Raw genomic sequence first — 25,880 nt, 5'->3', positions numbered from 1 at the left:
AGAGTGATTTAAAAAACTAGTGAATAAAAAAAGGTTTAAATCGTTGCTAAGCCTTGAATAATTGACTAATTATAGGACAAAATTTAATAAAGAAAATAATGATATAGTATCTTTTATTTAATAATAAAAATTGACATTATTCGACATTTAAGTGTCAAAAAAACCGCAACATCGACGCATTTTTCGACGTGTCGAAATAGTATATTCTATATTAAGGGCGGAAAGTACATATTTGCCGCTTGCACATGAAAATTGCAGCTTGAGGCAAAGCCGAACGCTGCAATCATGTAAAAGCGGCAATAGTATTTTCGGCTCGAAATATAAACGATATTTTTTCGACGACTGCTTTGGGGTGGAGTACAAGAACAACTCACATCATTTTCGTCGCTCGAACTCATTGTCCATAGATTAACACACTAGATAGATGTTAATCTCCGTGTTAATAAGGTGAAGCACTGTATGTATGAATTCTTCCGAGTCACAGGGGTCGCCACATGTTCACATTTGATGGTCGTCAGATGTCATTTTTACGTCTCTATTGTCATGACAGATTTTTAAAAGCGCCATCTGTTGGTAGACTTGCATAAACTGGTATTGGCGGGCTTTTTGAATTAAATTAAGTCTTTCTTTCATGGTTTTTTTTCAAGAAATAGGTAAATAAAACAAAGTCCAGTGTATGCAAAATATATTATATATATTTTAAGGAAATGAACATACAAAACACATACTCTACAAAAATAATAAGTTTTGGTTAGTAAGTTGGTGCAAAACCCAAGACCTTAAGACTATAGTTAAGAATAGATCATAAAGCTACACTTTATACATAAAACATTACTATTATAAATAACATGCACATGCAAATATCAACCATTGTATACCCATAGGTGTACCTCAAAGGTCTTTAAGAATGTTTCAGATATGGTTTTTTTTGGTTTTTGTTTTTTTTTGGTTGGTTTTTTTTGGTTTTTTATTTTTTATTTTGCTTCTTTAAAACGTGAAACTTACCAGAAGACAGGGATTCATTCTTGGAAAAGATGGAGGAAGTTGGAAGCACATCTTGATTAGAATTGCCTGTTGATAGATTACTTTGTGAAAAGTTACTTAAAAAAATATATATATATAAATCTAGGAATACTTAACAGGTTTATAAATATTATTCTACTGGATATGCACAGATACCTGTATGAGGATTTGAGGATTAAAGAGCGTATGTAATTTGATTTGGTTTGTGCATGTCAAACAAATGTTTGGTCCTGTTCATTTTTGCTCGTTTTTTTGGTGAATACGTGCCTAATAATTATAGATATATCAAATCAGTTCATTCAAACGTAATGTGGTGACGCGGGATATGATATAGCTAAACTTTTGAAAAAAACAAACTATACCAAATAATTATATGTATTCATATTTACCAGAAGTTGATGGTCTTTGATCTGGTAAGTTCTTTAATTTTTCATAGTCAATGGAGGGGATTTCAAGAGATTCTGTGAAACAAACATTTCAAATATTACAAGAACGAAAAGTATACCTATAAGTCCATCTTCACATTTTCACACAGTGGAGGTGTTAGGTAAGTGCAACGAAAGAGCACTCACTCAATTTCCACATTTTTTTATTAGATTTTAAATGGATATGCCCAACATGCTATCAGAAGTTTTTTCAGGAAACAAAACCTCAATTAAAAAAAAAATACTAATACTAACATGCGCGACATCACTGTATAGGTATATTTTTATTTGAATAAAATTACTTGGGGAATCTGGGTCCTTTGGTACTTGCTGGCAAGGACTTGGTAAGAACCTTGAAGAAATCACTCCCTTTCTTAGCATGCGTCTGTTATATGGGTTAAAGTCTTCAGGCAAAAAGTGCTTTTCACACACATAATACCTGAAAATACATTTCAGTTTCATTTTTATCTACTGTACCTTATTTCTATTAAGTACTACTATTAGTAGTACCTAGGTATAGTGCAAAACTGGGTATTAAAACAGATACATTTATTAGTCAGTGAGTCATAGTGCTGTTTAAACCCACTTTATGCAAAAGAATACATTAGTTTTCCACTATACTTACCAAAATAAGCGTCATATACTAAGGAGCTATGTTGAGTTCTACAAATCATTAAACTTATTTTCTCTTTGCCTCCTTGAAAACCTATAGTAATAGTAATCCTCTTACTACCTTAACATTATAACGAATAAAAATGAACTTTACTTGAGAACTTACCTGCTATAAATTTCCATATTAGAACAAAGAAGTAAAATAAATAATCGTCCTAAAAATTGTTTCCACAGTGAAAAAGTAACACTGTCTTTTTCCGGGTTAGGAAAACGAAATCGTCGGGAATGTTTTGAAGGGCTGCACCCCTTTATGGTACATCACGCCTTGCCCATAGTGACAAAATTCTTTGTAAAACCCAGCCAAAAGCTAAAAAGGAAACTAAAAAAACCTATTGTGCAAAAATTGCACAAACGAAAGAAAACACTATAAAAACACCGCGCACGAATTAGCTAAGAGTATATATCACAGCTATAAATTAAAAACTTCAACCGTAATATCAATATTTTAATAAATAGACTTGTCTAAAAAAATTTGAATTTGTCAAAAGTTGTTTACATCCATTTCATTTTGTTTTGCTTAACCACAAAACCATCTACAGGTAAAAACAATACAGTAGCTCCCCCTGGGTCTCGAAAGAATCCAAAACAAGGCTTCACATTGCCTATATGAGATTAGTGGGCCTGTCATTGTCACCGATAAATCACTTTGACGGAATGTGTTTGTTTCAAACAGGTATGTCAAGCGTTGTTATATAAACGCCGAAAAAGTTGGTGAGTAGTAGAAATCGAAAACGCTCTAGAGCAGAAAATGATTCACTTTCTGCGCACTAGCGGCGAATAACCACTTTCTTTCACTTTCAAAGTCATCGAAAAAATAATTTTTGACGTTACTTAAATGATGCCGTCCATCCCTGGTGAAAACATTGCGCCTTTCCATGTGGAGGATTTGATGACTCTAGTAGCTTTGGTTCTTGCTCGTAATTTTTCCCAATTTAACAACAGATATTATGCCCAAACTAAGGGATTTGCAATGGGTCCTGCCTTTCACGGCTTTTAACCCAAACTTTTACGGCAAATTTAGAACGGACACTTAGTTTTTACCACTATTTTAAAATGATTATTTTCTTTAAAAGATATGTGGATGATATCTTATGTATTTTCAATGGCACCGCTGAAGAACAGCAAGATTTTTTTAGTTGTATCAATAACCTGAATGATTTGTCAATTACATTACCTCTCTTGATTAGCAAGCAATTTAATTCCCCAGTTGGATGCTATAAAATTGCTTCAAATTTCAGAATGTCTTGTTTATCAGACAGAACTCATCTTTCTACTGGCTGTATTTTTCAGGAGTGAATATAATATAATATGTAAATATTATTGCCAGTAAGTAAAAATTATATTGGTTTTGCTTCCTCAATTCTGATTCGCTAAGCAATTATTCTTGAATGTAGGTTCGTCTTGAACTCTTGTAAACAAACTTCGGCACCCAACGTTTTTTATTTTTAAATTGTACAATAGAATAATGTCCGCTTTTGTTAAGGCTAAAGCTGACGTTTCAAAATTTCAGACCACTTGAAAACAGCGTTTATAACTGTAGGGACGAGCAACTTATATACATAAACGGAAACATTTTTAATATGTTTTGCTTTTTATATGTTTTTATCATAAACTGCTGGGTAATTGAGACAAATTGAATTCCAATCGCTCCAATTTTTTTAATAAATTTAAATTTAAATATTTTTGAAACAAACACGATAAACAGTTTATAACAAAGCGTCAAAAACCGACGCAATGTACCAATCGTAGCAACTGTAAACAATTTAATATTAATTTCTACTGTAAAATTTTAATGTCTATTTAAAGAATTATGATTAATCAATGCTATAATCATTTTTTATTAAGTCAGCAGCTTTTTCAGCAATCATTACTGTAGCTGCATTTGTATGTCCAGAAATGTGGGAAGGCATAACACTAGCATCGACTACTCGTAGTCTTTGTATACCATGCACTTTCAGATTGGAGTCGACTACGGAATTAGATCGGTCAGTTCCCATACGGGTTGTTCCAATCGGATGGAAAACCTAGAAACAAAAATTAACAGCTCACAACAAATTAGCAGTAGGCACAAGAAATATGGTTATTTCCTATTTTGTTACCTAAATACTTGGTTATAACAATATTTAAACAAGACGCTATTTGAATCTTTTTCTTTCTAACGGGTGGCATACAGCGTGGGTTTTAACTTTGTTTGTGCGTTTAAGTATTAAGATTGTTCGTTTCAACCTATTGTGGCTTTTCATAAAAAAACTGTTTTCAGTTGTTTTTTTTGCTTTTTACATCCTAGTTTTAATTTCGTAATTCGAACTTCAAAAGTCTATTGGAAAACTTGGTTTTGTTTTCCGGAAAATTGGGTTTAAATATTCATTATGAAATTCCTCCAGTTTTCCAAGACAACTAGTTAAGTAAACAACTAACTAAGGTGCAGGGCTAGAAATTAAAAATATTAAAATCAAACATGCCAATGAATCAGAATTCTTTTGATGAACTTCTACAGTCTAGTTTACACTAACATACAAGGTGTCTCGAATTGCACTTGAGTAATTCTTAACCATCATATTGTATGTATGTATACCGTGTGTCCATAAAGTATGGAATAGATTCTATTAAAATTTAGGGAGTTATTTTTCAGAAAAATGCTCGGACAGGTATGTTATCATTTCTAAATGCGCATTTTTTGAGTAAAAAATTAGATATACAGTATAGCGATAGAGTGCGAACTCAACATGAGGGGTGTATTTTATTTAATAACAAATATCCAGAAAGGTCAATAAACCAGTCAATAATTCTGTAGATAATAAGTCCAATTTTATTATTTTTTATTATCTGTAGAAGAAAATCCTAGACTTCCTAGAATCCTAGAAATATTAGCATTCGTCAAGTTTCCCGCGACTATGATATCCCTAGTTACCTCATTACAGCAGGATGATCCACCCCCACACAAGTTAGACAATATCTTAACGAAGTAGCATTTTCCAACAGACGAATTGGAAGCCGTGGATCCTCCTCCTGATTTCAATCCTTGGGATTTCTTTTGTTTTAGAAGAGAGTGTCCTAACATTAGTCAAGAAACCATAAAAAGGTTCCAGCGTGAATTTATCGATCGTTTGGGATAATGCCAAGCACAATAAGGGTTTCAGTTATTTAATTAACTAAATAATTATTGTTTTTCGTTATTAAACACTATTTTCAATAAAACATGTTATATTTTTCAACTGTTATTTTCTCTAAAACAGCTGAATGTCGACATAGGATATGCTACATGAAAAATACCCAGAACTTTACGTAGAATCCATGATTGCAATGAAAAATAGGGTTTTTTATTTGAAAATGTCAACTCGAAGATCATATTTAAATTTTGAAACCCTGTATATTTAGTGCTTTTTCTTATTTTTCTGATAGAAAATTCCCTGAATTGTAATCGAATTTATTCCATACTTTATGGACACACTGTCTAAAAAATAATGTGCTATAATACGTGTGTGCTTTATAAAAGAATGTGCTATAATACGGTGTGTTAAATCTAAACTGGCCATTAGAAAACCGTTCAACTGACAGATAATCTGACTGATAGATAAGATTCAGCATTCAGTTCTTCCTGTAGGTTGGTAAGTTGTGGGTTACATTCAAGGCATTCTGAAATGTTTGTGAATTAGGTTTGTTCATCACTTTCATCAGTGTGACACTAGTCACTTCTATTCAACTAAGTGCCAAAATCGTTACATTTGAGTGTTATAATTAACCATTATTGCAAACCGGGGACCTAGTCACTTAAAGACATTTAACTTAGCTAAGTATAACAGCTATGCGATTAAGGTCCTGTAGCATATTCAACATGGCTTATTGTTAAAGTTGACGATGTGTTCAAAATCCTCCAGGAGTTGGCTGGTCTGTTAAATATGGTTTGCTACTTTCATCTAAGGGCAGATCTCTAATTTTCCTCAATAAATTTCGTCACATCTTTGTAGAATTCATGCATTGAATTAAATGCAAATGCAAGACATACATCTCTGTCTATTGTAAGCAGTGATTCCTCATATGAAACATCACAATAACTTTAATAAGGCACACAGTACACTATCACGGTCTTTCTGTTCTATCATCATCGAACCAGTAAGGAAAAAGTTCAACCGAATGCCTATGGAAATGAATTGATTTCTACATTGAGTTGGTACTGCCACTCCCTAGAGATGTTGTAAATCGGGAAATAATAATTGTATAATAGTGTGCTAATCTCTCGCAATACCTGTAAACACACAGAACAGAATATTTTTGTTTCTCTTTTGAGATTAGAATGTATTTGACAGATGAAGCTTAACTTAGATATTAGGGACTAGTTGCAAATCCTCAGCAACTTAAACAAATAATTTTAATTCATGAAGGACACCGAGAGGCATAACTAATTAGGTAGAAGTCTATATTCGACGAGTTTAGATAAGCTGGTGACAACGTGACATCTATTTAAAATGTTATCAATTACGATTACGATAATCGCACACCTAAAAACGGGAAATCTGTCAGTGGCAAATGAAAATCAAATTTAAAACTAAAGCGTAAACTTCTTAACTGAGTCATAAACTCAAAATAATTGAAAATGTAATGTTCATTAAAAAGCTTGAAATACGAAATAATCTAGAAATCATACATACAGTTGTTGATAAATGTCTTATTGCACAATCCCACCACTTTTTGGACAAAACTTCATAATCATCACATTCAGGTACATCCATCAACTTTAACCTGGCAGTATAATTTTGGTATGCCACAGTATGGTTAAGCTTCAAAGCTATTTGAATTCCTTGGTATATAGTTTCAACATCCGCTTCTTCAGAAAGGTAATTAGGATTAATTTGAGGAAAATCTCTTGGATCGTTGGACGCCAAAGTAACTTCCCCAACAGACTTTGGGTGGAGCAACATTACAGGGACTACAAAGTCTGTCAACGAGTCAAAGTCTTCGAATTCCTTCATATATTGAGGAGCGGCTCTGAAAAAATATATATCAGTAAATTGGCCTAATATAGAGGAGGTTCGATGTTTATACATTTTAACAGAAAATTTCGTTCAGGTTTTGAGTATAACCTGTAAGCTATTTTTTATGTGTGGGTTTATTCAGATAACAGTGAACAGGTCTCATCTCAGCCAACGATTTTTTAAAACAAATATGTATATCGAATTACATAAATATGTACTAGTATACAGTTTATGTAGGAGATTCCTAGACATTCGAGTTTAACATGCTGCATCGGTTTAATTTAATTTTTTTGCGTCTGTACCATTACTTAACTAGAAAAATGTTTCAGAAAAAAGCTATACAGGGTAATTCAAATTCGACCCTCACCATTGGGATCTCAGAAACCATAAGAGATACGAGAAAGTTTAAATTGGGACAAAGTTGCGCAATTTAAAGCTCAACCAAATGCTGTTCTAAAAATTTCGATTTTCCGAGTACTTCCGAAGATATCCGAAAAAAACGGAAAATTTGACTTTTTGTTTTTATTTATTTCTAATCTTATTTGAAGAGATATCCCAAAACTAAAAGCATCTTTTTATTGCCACTTTTTCCTAGCTATTCGATGATGTTTTCAAATTTGCCACACGACGTTTCGTTTTTGGTCAGTCATCATCAACTTTCTTTTTTCTTATGGGCGCCATATTGGATTTTTAGCCCACCAAATAGTACGTTTTATTCTGATTTTAGTGATGTATAACAACTTATGATTTGCTTCATAAATGACAAAATAATTCAATATAGTATCATGCCCCATGCTGACCTACGGTGCGTTAATCTGGCACAATAAAAGTCGCCAGAGCAGCCTTCAATACAAAGACAGGCCAGCGAAGAAAGAGGCGAGGTTGGCCACTTACCGGCTACATTATTCTATCAGGGTCTTGGCGGCATACCGCCAAGTATCTGATGATGACATCCGACCTTTCAGGCACGGCAGCTAGAACGCTAAGTTACAGGACCCTGTTCTTAATAAGAGTGGACTGGAGCTAACCACATCCTCCAAGAATGAACTTACAAAGCAAGCGTCAGAGGTGGCTTTTACCAACTAAGAACCGGGAATAGGCCTTGCTCACAGTGAAGCAAGGAGAATCATTTTGTAGTGGTGCAACAAGGCGCACTCCGGTTCATGGCTGAGAATGCAAAAGATCGTCCATTCAAAAGAATTTATGAAGTCCCTTCCACAACTAGCACTGATAATCTCCTGCAACTCAGCAGATAACACTGGCTATGATGGCACTGTTGTTTTTCTTTTGTAGTCGATCTTTTTCTTTTTTTGTTTTCGTTCGTCGTAGTTCTTCCTCTTGAATTTTCTTCCCTCCTGATATCGTCTCTCTCGTTCCTCTTTTTCAAGTCGTCGCCGTTCTTGATCTTCTTGTTTTTCCGTGTGTTGTCGTTATTCTTTCTCTTGTTTTTCCTTTCGCCGTCGTTCTTTATCATTGCGTCGTAATCGGTCAAACTAGTATTCATCATTCACGTACAGCACAATTCTTCACTCACTTATCCCACTTCTCGACACCAAATGTTACACTTTACGACGTTCTTTTAGATAAGTGAAACTTTTAATAAATTCAACAAACTTTGTACTCCTTTTCAAAACTATTCACTACTTCACTACTGAGCTGTCCGTCCGCTATCTCCGTTTATTTCTATATGGCTACCATATAGAAATAAACCTGTTTGATACATTTAAAACCTGTTTGGTAATGGACAGTATACTAATTTATAACATAATTTATAGTATAACTTAAACATACACATAAATTTTGTACCCGCATAAAATGCATAGGCGTAGTAAGGCGTACTTTTTTCGTCGTAAGGAAATAAGACAACACGACGCGACGTACTGCGTTCGTATCGAGGGTTTACATTACGGATTCAAAGTTTTCACATTGTTTTGTAAACCATATTTGGACACCAACCCATGCATCGCGTGGTTTCTTGATTGCCAAGACGTGTTCGCAGCATTCCAAACCTCCAGCCAGAAACAGCGAGGACGCCCCCAACCACACGGAGTTCCGAAGTTGTCAAGTTGAGTACTCCTTCTTGTTCTGAACATCGCCCCATTTTTACTTAAATCAAAACTACTTTAATATACAGTCCACTCATCGTCTGAGACCTGGCAACGCCACTCCAGCAAGCAATGTTCCTTTATCAAAATTAGGGGTGGTTTTAAAAAATGTTTGCTTTTGAGTTCAATGAAAGGTATTCTAATAGATTTTTTTTCTTTAGAAGTTTTCAATCACTACACTTTGACTACCATTGCTATAATTTAGAACTCCATTTATCCAAACAAACATTTTGTGAAACAAATGTTTTTAGTATATTTTGGTGAAAGATGGTTTAGCCTCTCGATCAGTAGAACAACTACTAGTGAGCAATGGCCCGTTTATGTGGTAAAATCTTTTAATTGGCACCTAGATGTTGTAAGCTTCCTGAAGGTAGGCTTACTACAAGTGGAATACTGTGTCTTGAAGTGTGATTAAAGAAAAACACTTTCTTAATTGACTTTTGACTGCTAAGCCAGATCCATTATCTCATTTCATTAGACAAAGATTAAATAAAAATGTGTGTTTTATTACATGACAGTATCTGTCTGAAGCTATTAGCTATTACTTACTTGATTCCAAATACAATCTAAGTACCTATTGTTTCAGAAATATTTGTTTTGTTTTTGCTTATAGAATAGTAATAGTAAAGATCTTTGATAGTATCACACCCGTGTAGTTACGGTGCACACCCAAAGTAACCAGCATAGTCAGCAAGGTTAGCATAATGAGATCAGTGACGAATATAAAAGATGCACCGTAGCTCGACTAAAGCACCGAACTCACTGATCTCCTTTGTCCAGGGTGCTTTTGGGCACCATGTATATAGTTTTGTTTTCTTTTCTTTGGATTCTTAAAGACATATTTTAATTCTGTTACCTGTTGAGAACCGTCCCAAAAAGTGAACTTGCAGTCTCAGTAAAAATTTCAACGTCTGGACGTTCATCTCCATCTAAATCGAAATAAGACACCACATGAGTTCCAAAGCCAGAGGTTAAGGGCCTTTTATTTTTTGTCCACATCTCAAACTGCGTTGCCAGTGTATAGTTGTAGTGGACATGATTCGTTCTAAAATATATCAGAATTATTTACTTGAAGACAAGACAATAATTTTATATTCAAACACTCGATGAGTAACCTACCACGTGAAATTCAAAAGGTTTTATTCATATTAGCAGTTCAGAGTTCTGGTGTTTTCTAGTAAAAATCTAATGGAGAAAATACTCGTACCTGTTATTGGTTGTAAGCATAAGACTAGATTTTACATAATTTTTATAACTTTTTTTAGAATAGTTATCTTTTGGATCAAAAAGAAAGTTGGAGAAGGCAAGAAAAAAAATATGCTAAAAATATAAACTCGAATGATATTTGTTAAGAAAATTATTCCACAATTAAAATTTTGGAATTAAACTTATAAGTAAATAGAAGTCAATCAATCAGTTCAAGCAAAAACAGCAACAACATATTTTTTATTAACTTTTTTCTTATAAATCCATAAACGGATATGACAAAATTACATAACTACTGCATTTAACTACTTACACAGGTAGATAACGGAAAAAAGCTAATGATAGTGTTACGGTTTTCCCGTGGGTTTACGCAAAGTCAATTTAACTCAACAATTAATAAATTTATTTACACTTCAAAACACTCTGTACCATAATTAATTCAGCTACCAAAAACACTACTACAATTCCACAATTATTCCACTATTTAAACTTTACCGCGTTCCCAAATTCACTACTCCCGCCGTCGAGACAGCTTCTTTTTATATTCGCAAACCATGTTCTAGAATAACCGCAAAACTCTTCGCGATTTGCGTCGAACATCCGTCATTCTTCCAGGTGTGCCGCTTCCTAACTGTGGCCTACTTTAACACGCGCCCGGCCAGATATTGCGGCGTATCGATTTCATCCCGCATCGAGTGCTCGTTCAGAAGTATCGAGCATAGTAGGCCCAAACCGTAACAATAGTATATTATTAAACGAGCATGCAATGATAGCTATTACTTACAAAGATTAAGTTAGATTGATTGTGGTGAACCAATGACATCAATACTTAATTACAATTTGGAGATATGTTCTATATGTTTGTTGAGACGAGTTACTCATTTTTTTCTTTGTTTATTGGGTCTTCTGTCTCACACAAAAAAAGGTTTGTTGGGAAAATGGAATTTCGCACTATTTTCAACTAAGTTGAAAATAACATTAACCTAGTCGTCCCAACACAAGACCACTGACTTAGGCTCGATCTTGTTACCTAAAAACGCTGACGTTTCGGTGGAAAATCTACCACCGTCTTCAGAGAATCTAAAAAAGAAAGAACACAGCGGCAGAACACAGAAAACAACAACTTAATAAATATTAAACCTGATAATGTTCAATATGGAACTCTGAGAAGGGTTTTGTCAATAAAAATTGACATAAATTTTGACTTTTGTCATTCCAATAGGAAAGGTTATCTATTGTTGTAGTGAAGGTGGGTTTTATAATGAAAACAAAATTACAAGAAATTTCAGTTTCGTTTGATATGACCAAGTGTTATCTCCTCCTCTAGAATATTTAACCAAGTTTGGTCAATATTAATAGAGGATGTAGCAACACAGGAGTCATGGTTTAATCTAATATATGCACTTTCTTTTATTTTACGTCTTTTTGAAAAAGTTTCTTTGTCTATGATACTACATTCATTCCATTTGACTCTATGATCATTATCAAAACAATCTGGAAATCAAAATCAAATTTTACCTTTTACTAACCTTTTTATTCCTTACATTCCAGGTATTTCTGACAAAATCAAACGAATAGCTAAAAAATATAACATCAGAACAATATTTAGAACTCAAAACACATTAAGATCACACTTAACTAAAACAAAACCTCACAATGAAAATGAATCTACAAGAAACGTGATATATAAAATTCCTTGCGAATGCAATCAATTTTATATTGGTGAAACCTCCAGACCTTTAAAAAAACGTATTAAAGAACACCAAAATTATTTAAGAACTGGCGACTTTCACAAATCTAATATATGCCAACACGCGTTTGATAATGATCATAGAGTCAAATGGAATGAATGTAGTATCATAGACAAAGAAACTTTTTCAAAAAGACGTAAAATAAAAGAAAGTGCATATATTAGATTAAACCATGACTCCTGTGTTGCTACATCCTCTATTAATATTGACCAAACTTGGTTAAATATTCTAGAGGAGGAGATAACACTTGGTCATATCAAACGAAACTGAAATTTCTTGTAATTTTGTTTTCATTATAAAACCCACCTTCACTACAACAATAGATAACCTTTCCTATTGGAATGACAAAAGTCAAAATTTATGTCAATTTTTATTGACAAAACCCTTCTCAGAGTTCCATATTGAACATTATCAGGTTTAATATTTATTAAGTTGTTGTTTTCTGTGTTCTGCAGTTGTGTTCTTTCTTTTTTAGATTCTCTGAAGACGGTGGTAGATTTTCCACCGAAACGTCAGCGTTTTTAGGTAACAAGATCGAGCCTAAGTCAGTGGTCTTGTGTTGGGACGACTAGGTTAATGTTATTTTCAACTTAGTTGAAAATAGTGCGAAATTCCATTTTCCCAACAAACCTTTTTTTGTGTGAGACAGAAGACCCAATAAACAAAGAAAAAAATTAATTACAATTTGTTAGGTAGATTTTTATTATTATGCTAATTTGTAGGTTTACTAAAAGTGATTTCTTTTATTTTCTTTTTCTCTTCATGTCATTTTCGATTTCTTTCATTTCATTTTTTCAAACGAGATTAGTTATAGTGTAGTTGGAGAGAACTGTGAAAGTAATAAGATACAACATGAAGTTAACAGTATCAAGCAAGTAAACTCTGTTCAGCGACTTTTGACTGTTGCGTCACAGCGCTTATCTCATTTCATTAGACGAAGATCGAATAAAAATATGAGTTTTATAACACCCTACTACCAGCCATTGTCAGTTTGATGGTTCAATTAAAATGTCAGGTTATTTTGACGTTTTAATCAGTTTCAGTTTAATCAGTTTCGTTTTTAATTAAAAGCACGAGTTGTTCTTTTTTTGGATAAAACGTGAAAATACAGGTATAGTCAAATTTTTACCCTTTGAGAATGACGTCATGCAGGTGAAAAAACACGCATGTCTGGAATTAGATCACAAGTTTTAACCTACAAATGCTTTGAAAAATTAGTGTGTTCAGAAGTGACTGATGATCAAGTGCCTTGAAAATCACGATCATGAGAGTTCCAGTTCATCATTCATTCAGTGAATAGGTGTGCTTGCACTCACTGAAAGATCTCTTCCACTCCTAATAACATAATATATTATTAATGTTCATTGATTTTGTGTTGTGTTATTGTGCTGTGCACAATAAAGCGAAAATACTAATTTGGCATACCAACATTACCAACTTCTTTGTTTTTCATAAAAGCGGTTATTTTGGTTTTACTGACCGACATTTTCTTAGAAATGTTGGTAAAATATGAGTCGTCAGCTGGAATTCCAGCCTTTTTCACTCGGCATAGGGTAGCAGTACTCACTTTTAAAGCCTGTGATGCTCTATCATACACATTGGAATTATCAATTGGGATGACATAATCTGGAAACTGTTTCTTTTCCACTCCAAAAAAAGCAGCACATTTCGAATTAGCAGCAGGCTTGCTCATTGTAGCGCAGCATTTTTATATCTTTGATATTTGTTTATATCAAAGTGACAGTAAATGTCAACGTTTTTAATTTGACAGGATGACAAAAGTAACAACGTGCCTTTTTTGCTAAAATTGTTTATTTCATATGTTTGATATGCGAGAAACAAAGATGTGAAAAGATGACGTCATTCTCAAAAGGTGAAAATCCAACTATACAAGGTGTCGTATGGTCCAGGGCACTAATGGGAGCGATGCATTCGTATGGCTTAGCGATTAGTTGCGACCTGTAGCGCTCTCTTTCTAACACGCGCTTATTAACTGAACGCAATTCTGACACACACGTGACCTTCTCGATCTCGACGTTTAACGAGTTGTGTACGTTGTTGTCAGATTGCTAGGTGACCGTTTCCTGTTTTTGTTTTTGTTGTTGATGACTTGACTAAAAACTGTTTACAGAGAGAGACAAAAAAAAACTCAATATTGACTAATATTGTTATTCAAAATTATCTGTTAAAAAACTGCGTCAACTTCTATATAAGAAGTAAATAAAAACAAAATTTATGTAATGTTCGTGTTTTAATGAAAAAACTAAACATCTGATAACGAGGCGCGTTAAATGTCAATGACGTGCATCGGCCGATATATTGCCTTCTACTATAGGTGGCACTCTCTACATTTTGCAAGGGAAATGAGAGCAGATTTCAATTTTTCACACCACAACACCCCTCTTAGCCGAATTTGGTGACAATACACCAATTATTAAAATTGTAATATTTAATTATTAAAATTATAATATTGTTACGATTTTCCCGTGGGTTCACACAAAGTCAGTTTAACTCAACAATTAATAAATTTATTAACACTTTAAAACACTCCGTACAATAAATAATTCAGCTACTAAAAACACTACTACAATTCCACATTTACTCCGCTATTTAAACTTTACCGCGTTCCTAAATTCACTACTACTGCTGTCGACACCGCGTCTTTTATATTCGCAAACCACGTTCTAGAATGACCGCGAAACGCTTCGCGGGTTGCCTTGACCATTCAAGAATCTTCCAGGTAGCGCTTCCTAACTGTGGCCTACTTTAATACGCGCCCGGCTAGATATTGCGGCGCATCGGTTTCATCCCGAAGCGAGCGCTCGTTAAGAAGTATCGAGCATAGTAGGCCCAGACCGTAACACTGCCCCCCTCTTAAAGCTGATCGTCCCGATCCGCTTCATCTAATCCCTGGTATTTCTTGAGTCTGTCCAGATGGACAATTTTCATCTTGCCTTTGGGGCTGCGTTGGACTCTGTACACGACGTCGTTTAACCTTTTTACCACATTGTACGGTCCCTCCCAAACAGGTGTTAATTTCGGTGATTTGCCTTTCTTCCTCTGAGGGTTAAACAACCAAACTTTATCATCCTTCTGGAACCCTCCCGAATTGGCCCTCAGATCATAACGAGCTTTCATCTTGTCGCTAGTTAGATTCAAACTTTCCCTGACCAGATCATGGATGTTCAGTAATCTGTTTTGCAACTCGTCAACGTAGTTCTCAATGTTCGTGCTTTGGCCTGTTGGAGATCCGAACACCACATCACATGGAAGTCGAAGTTCTCGACCAAACAGAACTTTAGATGGTGACTGTCCCGTTGAGTTGTGGACTGCTGCTCTATAAGCCATCAAGAAGAGCGGAATATGCTGGTCCCAATCTTTCTGATGCTGATCAACAACCTTTGAGAGATGTTGCTCTATGGTCTTATTAAATCTCTCGACCATTCCATCCGACTGAGGATGAAGCGGCGTTGTTCGGGTCTTCCTAATGCCTAGCAGGTCACAGAGCCTCTGAAAAAGCTTGGACTCAAAGTTTCGTCCCTGATCAGAGTGTAACTCCAACGGCACACCAAATCTACTGAAGACATTTTCGACGAGAATATCAGCGACTGTGCTGGCTTCTTGATTTGGAATCGCAAACACCTCAGGCCATTTGCTAAAGTAATCCATGGCAACAAGAATGTACTTGTTGCCTCTGTTGGTCTCCGGAAAAGGCCCAGCAACGTCTATGGCTAAACGTTCGAACGGCAATCCTACGTTGTACTGCTTCATAGGTCCCCGGGATCTCGTCTGTGGTCCGTGGCTAGCTGCACAAATGGAACATTGTCGACACCATGATTTCACGTCTTGGCAGTAGTTCACCCAATAAAAGCGTTGCCGGATTTTGTCCAAAGTCTTATTTACTCCCAAATGAGCACCAGTCTTTCCATTGTGCATTTCCTCCAGTACGTGGTCGACCCTTCCTCTGGGAACTACCAGCTGCTTCCTTATCTCTTTTCCATCGGCACTCTCCCAAGCTCTTTTTAGCAAGCCGCCTTCAACCACAAGCGAGTCCCACTGAGCCCAAAGTGCTTTGAACGTCAGGCCTTTGCAAGAGATTTCTTGCCATGTTGGTCTTGGCTCGCTTTGTTCCTTTCTCAACAACAATGGGCCTATGTCGCTGTCTTCTAGTTGATCCTTCCTAATCTCATCGGTACTCCATTCATCATTGGTCTTCAGCTGAACCATTCTGATGGACACAACACCTTCACGTTGTTCCGCTTTCTGGCAATGTTTGCATTCTTCGGCGCAAGGTCTTCTTGATAGAGCATCTGCGTTATTATGCAGCTTTCCGGGTCGATGCTTGATGTTGAAATTATACTGCTGGAGTTTTTCAAGCCATCTTGCTACTTGTCCTTCCGGTTTGAGAAGAAAGAACACAATTTGGCACTTATTGACCACGAACAAGCCAAATTCAGCGCCTACTTGTCCTTCCGGAGCCACTTGAGTGCCGCATGGTCAGTCCTTATCAAAAATTCCTGTCCGTACAAGTACTTGTGAAAGTGATCGACTGATTTTACTATTGCCAGTAGCTCTTTTCTCGTTACACAGTAGTTCCGTTCTGCTTTGGTAAGTTTCCTACTGTAGTATTCTATGACATGTTCTTCTCCGTTTTGGACTTGAGACAATACAGCTCCAATACCAGAATTACTGGCATCTGTGTCTAAAATGAACTTTCCTTTTGGTTGTGGATAACTGAGGATGGGACTGGAGCAAAGTGATGCCTTTAACCTTCTGAACGCCTGATCACATTGGGTATTCCAACAGTAGGGTGTTTTGTCCTCAGTAAGTTGATGTAGCGGAGCTGCGATGTTGGCAAATCCTTCCACAAACCGTCTGTAGTAGGTGGCAAGTCCTAGAAAGCTTCTGAGTTCGTGTTTATCCTTTGGTACTGGCCATTCTCTAATTGCTTGGATCTTCTTGTCGTCCGTCTGGATTCCGTCGACCGACACCACATGCCCAAGGAATTCGACTTGCTTTTTGAAGAACCAACACTTTTTGGCGTTCAATCGAAGATGGGCACCACCTATTCTAGCAAATACTTCTTGCAAGTTGTCCAGATGTTCTTCAAAAGTTTTTCCCATCACCATGATATCGTCCAGATAAACCAAGCAAGTCTTCCAGTTAAGGCCACGAAGCACAATTTCCATTAGTCTTTCAAACGTAGCAGGAGCATTACAAAGTCCGAAGGGCATCACATTGAATTCGTACAGCCCATTTCCAGCAGAAAAAGCAGTCTTCTCCTTATCTTGCTCCTCAATGCCAACTTGCCAGTACCCACTCTTCAAATCTAAAGTAGAAAACCAACAGGATCCTGCCAAAGTCGTCAGTGTGTCGTCGATACGGGGAAGTGGATAGCTGTCCTTTTTGGTCACGTCATTCAGTTTTCGGTAATCTACACAAAATCTGCTTGATCCATCTTTCTTAGTGACCAGAACAACAGGTGATGACCAAGGGCTGCAGGATTCTTCTATAACTCCGTCGTCAAGCATCCTGTCCACTAATTCCTGCACTTCCTGTTGTTTGGCTATTGGTAGTCTCCTAGGTGGTTGTCGAATCGGTTGTGCATTGCCGGTGTTAATTCGGTGTTTTACAATGGTAGTTTTTCCCATATTGTTCGGTGTTCCAAATATGCTAGCATGGTCCAAAATCAGTTTCCGAGCCTTCTTCAGTTGTGGTGTTGACAGATGTTTCCAGGTCTTTTCAAGTTCATTTAAGAGCTTGTTTTCCCCCAACTGCTCCTCCTGTTCTGGTAACCCATCGCAATTGGTTATTTTGACTACAGGCTCGAATACCGCAATAATTTCGCCTTTGTTGATTTTGACGTCGTCTGAAAAAATGTTTGCAACTCTTATTGGGACTTCACTTCCTCCATTTACAAGTGATTTCCCAATGAGGCATCTTCCTGGTCGGTCCGGGTTTCGTACAAGTCCAACACAGCTCCCAGAATTCTGCTCCAATTATTATTTGCTCGGAATTGCCGCTTATTTTTACTGTCTGAGATGCCAAAACATTAATGGGTGACTCACAGCGGTGACTGGTTGACAGGATGAACTCTTCACTTCCAAACCTTAGGATATTTTGCTCGGGATCAAAAGAAAATCCATGTTGACGAATCAGGTCCATTCCCAGAATAAATTTATCTTCAATATCCGCTACTAACACAGTGTGGTAAAACGTAATCCTTCCAAGGAAAATCTTGGCTGTTATTTCTCCTAAAACTTTAGCCGATTCTCCAGTCACAGTGCGCAGGAGAATACTTCTTCGTAAATGCTTAATTTGACTTTTATCCACAAGATTTGACCGGATCAAAGATACTGCCGCACCGGTATCCAAAGTAAAAGTAACGTTCATCGCATCCACCTTTCCATCTACGTTCAGGCTTCCCATTGATCTACCCAGGCTTCTGATGTAGATAATTCTGGGGGCTTTGTCTTCGCTAGTCAACATTCGCCCCGTAATGTTGACTAGTGGGAGTTTTCCTGGTCCCTTCTCGATGGTTGTACGTCCCTCGTTGGAGAGCGGGACGGTATCCTTACTCGACAATCTCGTTTGATGTGTCCCGTACGTCCGCATCGATAACACTCCACTCTAGTGATCGGGCGTGACCGTTCTAACTGTGTGGACTGGCTATTTGCTAATGCTGCCATTTGTTGCACTATTTGGCCGAACATTGATTCAATTTTATTCATTGGTGTAGCAGCATGATCGGCTGGCGGTTCTCTCTCCTCTTGAATAGTCACGGCCCTGATCCTTGGCTTTAAGTCATTGCACGCAGCTTGAACTTCCAGCGCTCGAACTAGTAATTCGCTGCTGTTGCTTCCTTTGAACATCTTCAGCATTTTCTTTACTTCCAGATCTCGAATCCCATCTACAAAATACTGTGCTACAAGTTCTTCTTGGATTTCATCCGGGACGGCTGGGTAAGCCAGATGCACAAGGCGACGAATTTCGGCCTCAAACTCTTGTAAATTTTCACCAGTTTTCTGCAGTCTTGCCTTTAATTGTGTTTGGTACACTCCTTTCCTATGCTGATCCCCATAACGTCGTTCTAATGCAGCTACTAATGCGTCATAGTTGCTTTGTTGGGCGATAGGCAGAGTCTGTAACAGCTCCAATGCAGGTCCTCGTAATGCCACCACCAGTGCTACAGCCATTTCCTCGTTACTCCATCGATTTGCATTTGCAGCGGCCTCAAATTGGAGTTGGTACGTTGCCCATGAAGTTTGACCATCGTATGTGGGAGGCTTGATCTTGTTGAGCCCGTTTCCGGTGAACACTGTAGAGCTGACTCCTCTGCTGTCAATTTTCTGCTCTAAGTCGCGTAGCTTTATATCAACATCATTCTGAATTTTATTAATGTCCTCCCGAACATCATTTAATTTTTCCTCAACATCACACTCCATCTTTTTGAGACTATGGGTTACATACTCTTGGATTTCTGTCTTGTTCCGTGCTAGAACGTTCAATATTTCTACGTTACGTTTTTCTTGCCGCTCTCTATCTTCTTGACGCATTTCTATATCTTGTTGTAGCATTCTTTCTTGTTGTTGTCGAATTCTTTCTTGTTCTTCCTTCTCTTGTTGTCGAATCCTTTCTTGTTCTTCCTTCTCTTGTTGTCGAATCCTTTCTTGTTCTTCCTTCTCTTGTTGTCGAATCCTTTCTTGTTCTTCCTTCTCTTGTTGTCGAATCCTTTCTTGTTCTTCCTTGTCTTGTTGTCGAATTCTTTCTTCTTGTTGTCGAATCCTTTCTTGTTCTTCCTTGTCTTGTTGTCGAATCCTTTCTTGTTCTTCCTTGTCTTGTTGTCGATGTTGTTTAAGCATGTCCATAATAGCTGCAAATTGGGCCTCCATGTTTGCACTTTGACGTCTTGTTATTGGCATAAAATAAATTTAACACACCACTGTTCCGAAAATCTCTAGTCCGGTTCTGAACACAAGTCTTTAACCCGAAGTTTAGTTCCAATTCACGTCGCACTAACGTCTGATCGCACTTCTGACACCAATTGTTACGATTTTCCCGTGGGTTCACACAAAGTCAGTTTAACTCAACAAATAATAAATTTATTAACACTTTAAAACACTCCGTACAATAATTAATTCAGCTACTAAAAACACTACTACAATTCCACAATTACTCCGCTATTTAAACTTTACCGCGTTCCTAAATTCACTACTACTGCTGTCGACACCGCGTCTTTTATATTCGCAAACCACGTTCTAGAATGACCGCGAAACGCTTCGCGGGTTGCCTTGACCATTCAAGAATCTTCCAGGTAGCGCTTCCTAACTGTGGCCTACTTTAATACGCGCCCGGCCAGATATTGCGGCGCATCGGTTTCATCCCGAAGCGAGCGCTCGTTAAGAAGTATCGAGCATAGTAGGCCCAGACCGTAACAATATTTAAGCCATTCTACGTCTGTTGGGACTGCATTGGATGCTAAATTTGGCTCGTTCGTGGTAAGTCTGTGACAAATTGTATTCTTTCTTCTCAAAACCGACAAAGGTCGATTCTGGTGTTGTTTTAGACTACATAATTGTAACTTTTGAGCCATTCTACGTCTGTTGGGACCACATTGGGCGCTGAATTTGGCTTGTTCGTGGTCAATAAGTGCCAAATTGTGTTCTTTCTTCTCAAAACCGGCAAAGGTCGATTCCGGTGTTGTTTTAGACTGCATAATTGTAACTTTTGAGCCATTCTACATCTGTTGGGACTACATTGAACGCTGAATTTGGCTCGTTGGTGGTCAATCTGTGCCAATTTGCAGATATTATTTCGTCTCAAGATCAGCAAAGATCCACTCCAGTGTTGTTATAGTCTGCATAAATAACACTTATGAGCCATTCTACGTCTGTTGGGACTATATTGGACGCTTAATTTGGCTCGTTCGTGGTCAATCTGTGCCAAATTGTATTATTTAAATACAAATTTATTTAATATAATTAAATATTTCCTAAAAACTAATACGAAATTGAACTTTAGACACCCTGTATCTCTGAAACCATCGACTTTTGGATTGAGTTAAGTTGTGCTATATCGTAATATTTAAACTTTGAAAACTTTTGGTTGCATTTTTTCCGTACCTTTCAAGGACACCCTGTATATTGGATTCGAGGGAATTTCGAAATATTGTAACATAGTTATTACACTATGTTCCGTACTAGCTTTACTTCGGACTCCGCCAATATCGGGCTTATGTAAACAAGATCGGCATATCGGGGTCATAGTGTGGGTATAAATTCAGCTTCGAATCACGTACAAATCACCGTATTCTGGGGTCTTCCCTAGGGGGAGATCACTGATCTCTAGGTTAGTCTGGGTATGCCTTCTGTGTAACGTGGAGCAATTGCAGCAGCCTGAATAAAGGAAATAGCACGGGCAGGCTGCACAAGCATGACGTTGTGAAGATTGTAAACAAATCACCAGTCATTTATTATGGTTGAATGGTATATTACCTTATTTTTAGAGACTATTAGCCGATCAATATTTCAACAGAATGATTTATTAAAAGTTTGATAATATTTGGATAAATGGTTGAAAATAAAATAGTATACAAACCATGGTGAAAAGTGTAATCTCTGTTTAGAGACACCTAATTTAAAGTTAAGTTTAAAGATACCTAATTTCTCGACAGAAATCAAACACTTTCCACCTGAGTATGTAATATACTATTATTCGTACGTATAAAATATTAGACAAGTAATAAATACGAGTATGTTTAAATATACTAACCTGTACCGAAGTACATGAAACATATATCATGAATATGATCTAGCATATTTTTTCCTACTGGCAAATCAGCAATTACTTTTATATTGTGTTTACCAAGTTCTTGTGCAGGTCCAATGCCAGAGAGCATTAACAGCTGAGGAGTGTTAATAGTTCCACATGACACTATAACTTTGAATACACAAAGTCAGGCAAAGACACCTTGGAAGAACTTTTCAGGGTACACTTTCCTGGCTCAACAATCACAGAGGAACTTTCAGTAACTGAAGGCCTGGAGACTTGCAAAAAAGCCTCCAGAAGCGACTGGAAGGTAGCCTCACAAGTGGTGACCTATGACAAAGTAAAATGGGCAATAAATTCGTTTGAACCGTATAAATCACCGGGACCTGACGGAATACTACCCATAATGCTACAGCAAGGAACAGACTTGCTCACTAGCAAACTAACCAATGTTCTAAGAGCTAGCTTAGCACTAGGACATATTCCAATGAACTGGAGGCAAGTTAGGGCGATTTTCATACCCAAAGCAGGGAGACCATCCGACCTGGCTAAATCATTTAGACCAATCAGTCTCATGTCATTTATTTTAAAAACATTGGAAAAACTGGTGGACAGACATATAAGGGATGGTGTTTTAGTAAATAGACCACTACACCAAGACCAATATGCGTACACAACAGGCAAGTCAATAGAAACAGCGCTTTTCCAGGTTGTACATCGACTGGAACAAGGCCTGGAAAACAAAGAGATAACATTGGGTGCCTTCTTGGATATAGAAGGTGCTTTTGATAATACCTCTTTTAAATCAATCATCACGGCAGCCAAAGAAAGAGGACTTGATGACACCTGCTGCAGGTGGATCAAGGGCATGCTCAAAAACAGATTGGTACACTCTTCACTCATGGGTGAAAGTCTTTCAGTGCAAGTAGCTGGAGGATGTCCCCAGGGTGGTAACCTATCGCCTATCCTATGGAACCTTGTCGTTGACAGACTGCTCAATAAGCTGAGCAGGGAAGGCTTCCATGTTAATGGATATGCCGACGACATAGTTATCATGGTGAAAGGGAAGTTCACAAGTACAATACGGGAAAGGATGCAGATGGCCCTAAATACTGTAGCAAGATGGACTGCAAGTGAAGGGCTGAATATAAGCCCCACAAAAGCCACCATCGTCTCATTTACCAGAAGGAAAAAATTGGATGGAATTGGACCAATTTATCTTCATGGTGAAGAGTTAACATTCAAGGGAGAGGTTAAGTATTTAGGAGTCATCCTAGACTCAAAACTAACCTGGAACCAGCATCTGGAAAAGGTCATAAACAAATCGGTAACCACATTTGCAATGGTTAGACGAATGTATGGAAAAACATGGGGTCTCAGACCTGGTATGGTGCACTGGGTGTACACCAGGGTGATCAGACCAGCAATAACTTACGCAGCTGTAAGCTGGTGGCCAAAAGTCATGCAAAACACTGCGATACACAAACTAGAGAGGATTCAACGAATGGCCTGTCTAGGCATAACTGGTGCAATAAGAACCACTCCTACTGCGAGCATGGAAGCTATATTAGACCTGCCTCCACTGGACCTAATAATTTTAGGGGAGGCAAGATGTTCTTACCAAAGGCTCCGGGACTTGATTGACCTGCCGGGGAACATAACAACGACAGGTACAACATCAATTTGGAACACAGTAAGGGATCCAATTCTTGAAATGAGATCGGATTACATGTGTCCTAAATATCACATTCAGAGGAAATTTGAGGTAATACTGGATCAAAAATTCTGGGTAAATAATGCGGAAAAACTGACCCAGGACTGTCTAATATGGTTCACAGATGGATCTAGACAGGAAAGGGGAAGTGGTGCAGGAGTTTATGGCGAGAGACCTAAGGTAAGCATCAGCATACCACTAGGAAAACACGCCACAGTTTTTCAAACGGAAATATATGCTCTGTTATGGTGCATAGAAGAAAACATTAGAAGGACTTACAAAAATAAGCAAATTCTAATAATAACTGAAAGCCAGGCGGCCTTGAAAGCACTGCTTACGTGCAAAACATCGTCAAGACTGGTAGATGAGTGTCTACAGAGAATTACGGAACTGGCAGAACATAACAGGGTAAAACTTGTATGGGTACCAGGTCACTCAGGCATTCCTGGAAATGAGAAAGTAGATGAACTTGCCAGGCAAGGCTCAAATGCAAACATGATTGGACCAGAACCATCTGTAGGCATACCTAGATGCTCAACAAGACGGGTCACTGGAGAATGGATCAACACAAAACACCTGGAACGCTGGAAGACGTACCCAGGAAATAAGCATGGGAAGCAAGCTATTGCAGGACCAAATAAAAATAAGGCTCAAGAACTGCTAAAGTACAGCAGGAAAGAACTGAAAGACCTAACAGCGCTTCTCACAGGGCATGGACCTGTGAGACAACACCTGTCCACCATGAAACTATTCGATGATAACCTGGACTGCAGACTATGCGGGGAGGAAATCGAAACGTTTGAACAAATCATATGTGAATGTGAAGCACTTGGTCAAAGGCGACAAACAATCTTCGGGAAAACTAAGTTAGTACTGAAAGAGATACAAAGAGCACCAAGCAAGGACCTTCTTCACCTCGTACGGGAAACAGGGATAATGGACTGGTGTAACTACACACCACAACCACCACAAACATGGGGACAGTACAATAAGCCATTAGGCTTACGTGCTATCTGGAGCTGACAGCCGACAGACCCATGGAGAAAGAAAGAAAAAAAATAACTTCATTAGACGCGTAAGCATTGTACGTTTGTCCGTTTCGAAGAAATTCTACACCAAATACTTGTTCCTTTTTTATTAATAGGTTAGTGGCTAAGGAGTTTAGACTGGTTGAAAGATAACTTCGTTTAATTGCTGGTTTAATAAATGAGTTGCTCGTGCCCGATCTAGTGTTATAAGAAGAGTAATATTGAACTCGTCCAAAACAAAGTGAATCCGCACCGTTATAGTCTCGTTCGGTTAGGTTCAGTTCACGGAACCCATTTATTATAGTGGCGCTCTAACGACTAAAATATTTCCTAAAAACGTAACTCGCGCTTACCCACCAAGCCAGGAATATCTTCAGTCAAGCTGATAGTTTGTAATCCATTGAAACCGTAATAGTCGACATCAACATTATGATTAGTAAAGTTCGCATGTTCTGACTTTTTAAAATAAGGTAAAACGTCCTTGTAAGACCAACCTATATTGCCAAGTTCCTCCCATTTATCGTAATCGAAACGATTTCCTCTGGCGTACATTCCTGCATTAATGCTGCTAGAACCTCCCAGACCTTTTCCTCTGTGACATATGCATTGGTGATCGATTGACCCTTCAAATTAGTAAAGCTGATTTTGTAACAAATTATTTTACACTCAGTTATAAACCTAAACATGCATGTTTTTGCATGTTCATAAAGTGATACTTTATGTAACTAGCTATGAAAAGTTCATTTCATCACTCACTGTTTTTATGCATTTCCGTAGAAACATATGGGCCTCCCAGACCTTTTCCCATTATGTAAATAGCTATTATGTAACCAGTTACGAAAAGATCGATTTTGTGTAACGAATGAATGTTTGTAGGGCGAGCGCAGCGAGGTCCTACAATTTGAATGAGTTACACAATAAGACATTTTCGAAACGTGTTGCATACATAATTTTTTCTAATTTTGACCAAAAAGCGGTAAAAACCATCTTTTAAAGTGATTTAACACAAATATTCACTTTCATAGCACCTTGTATAAACTGTGACAACGACATGTTATGATGGATGTCGCCCATATGTTTCTACGGAAATGCATAAAAACAGGGAGTGATGAAATGAACTTTTCATAACTTTACATAAAGTGATACTTTTCGTTTTGCCACTCTAATCAGTTTTGAAAAGTGTCACTTTATGTGCCAAAATTAGAAAAATACTTT

General features: G+C 37.4%; 1 protein-coding gene and 1 long non-coding RNA gene across 2 annotated transcripts; both read right to left on the bottom strand.

Annotated features, from left to right (window-relative positions):
- Positions 1–576: 576 nt before the first annotated feature.
- Positions 577–3,191, bottom strand: LOC145729194 (uncharacterized). Its single transcript, XR_014178298.1, has 3 exons — positions 2,227–3,191; positions 1,751–1,887; positions 577–1,484 (listed from the first exon to the last, which is right to left on the bottom strand). It is a non-coding gene; the product is annotated as an uncharacterized LOC145729194 (long non-coding RNA).
- A 567-nt stretch (positions 3,192–3,758) lies between these two features.
- LOC145729062 (glucose dehydrogenase [FAD, quinone]-like) lies at positions 3,759–22,091 on the bottom strand. The gene is made up of 4 exons (XM_081979670.1): positions 21,927–22,091; positions 10,055–10,243; positions 6,770–7,106; positions 3,759–4,144 (listed from the first exon to the last, which is right to left on the bottom strand). Exons 1-4 carry the CDS (start codon positions 21,947–21,949, stop codon positions 3,935–3,937), a joined length of 759 nt encoding a protein of 252 aa, XP_081835796.1. The 5' UTR covers positions 21,950–22,091; the 3' UTR covers positions 3,759–3,934.
- Positions 22,092–25,880: the final 3,789 nt, after the last annotated feature.

Source organism: Ips typographus, linkage group LG5, assembly GCF_016097725.1.
Source record: "Ips typographus isolate SLU linkage group LG5, UJ_Ityp_2.0, whole genome shotgun sequence".
Lineage (NCBI taxonomy): Eukaryota > Metazoa > Arthropoda > Insecta > Coleoptera > Curculionidae > Ips > Ips typographus.
The sequence above is the reverse complement of the archived record's forward strand: the minus strand, read 5'-3'. Positions and strand labels throughout refer to the sequence as shown.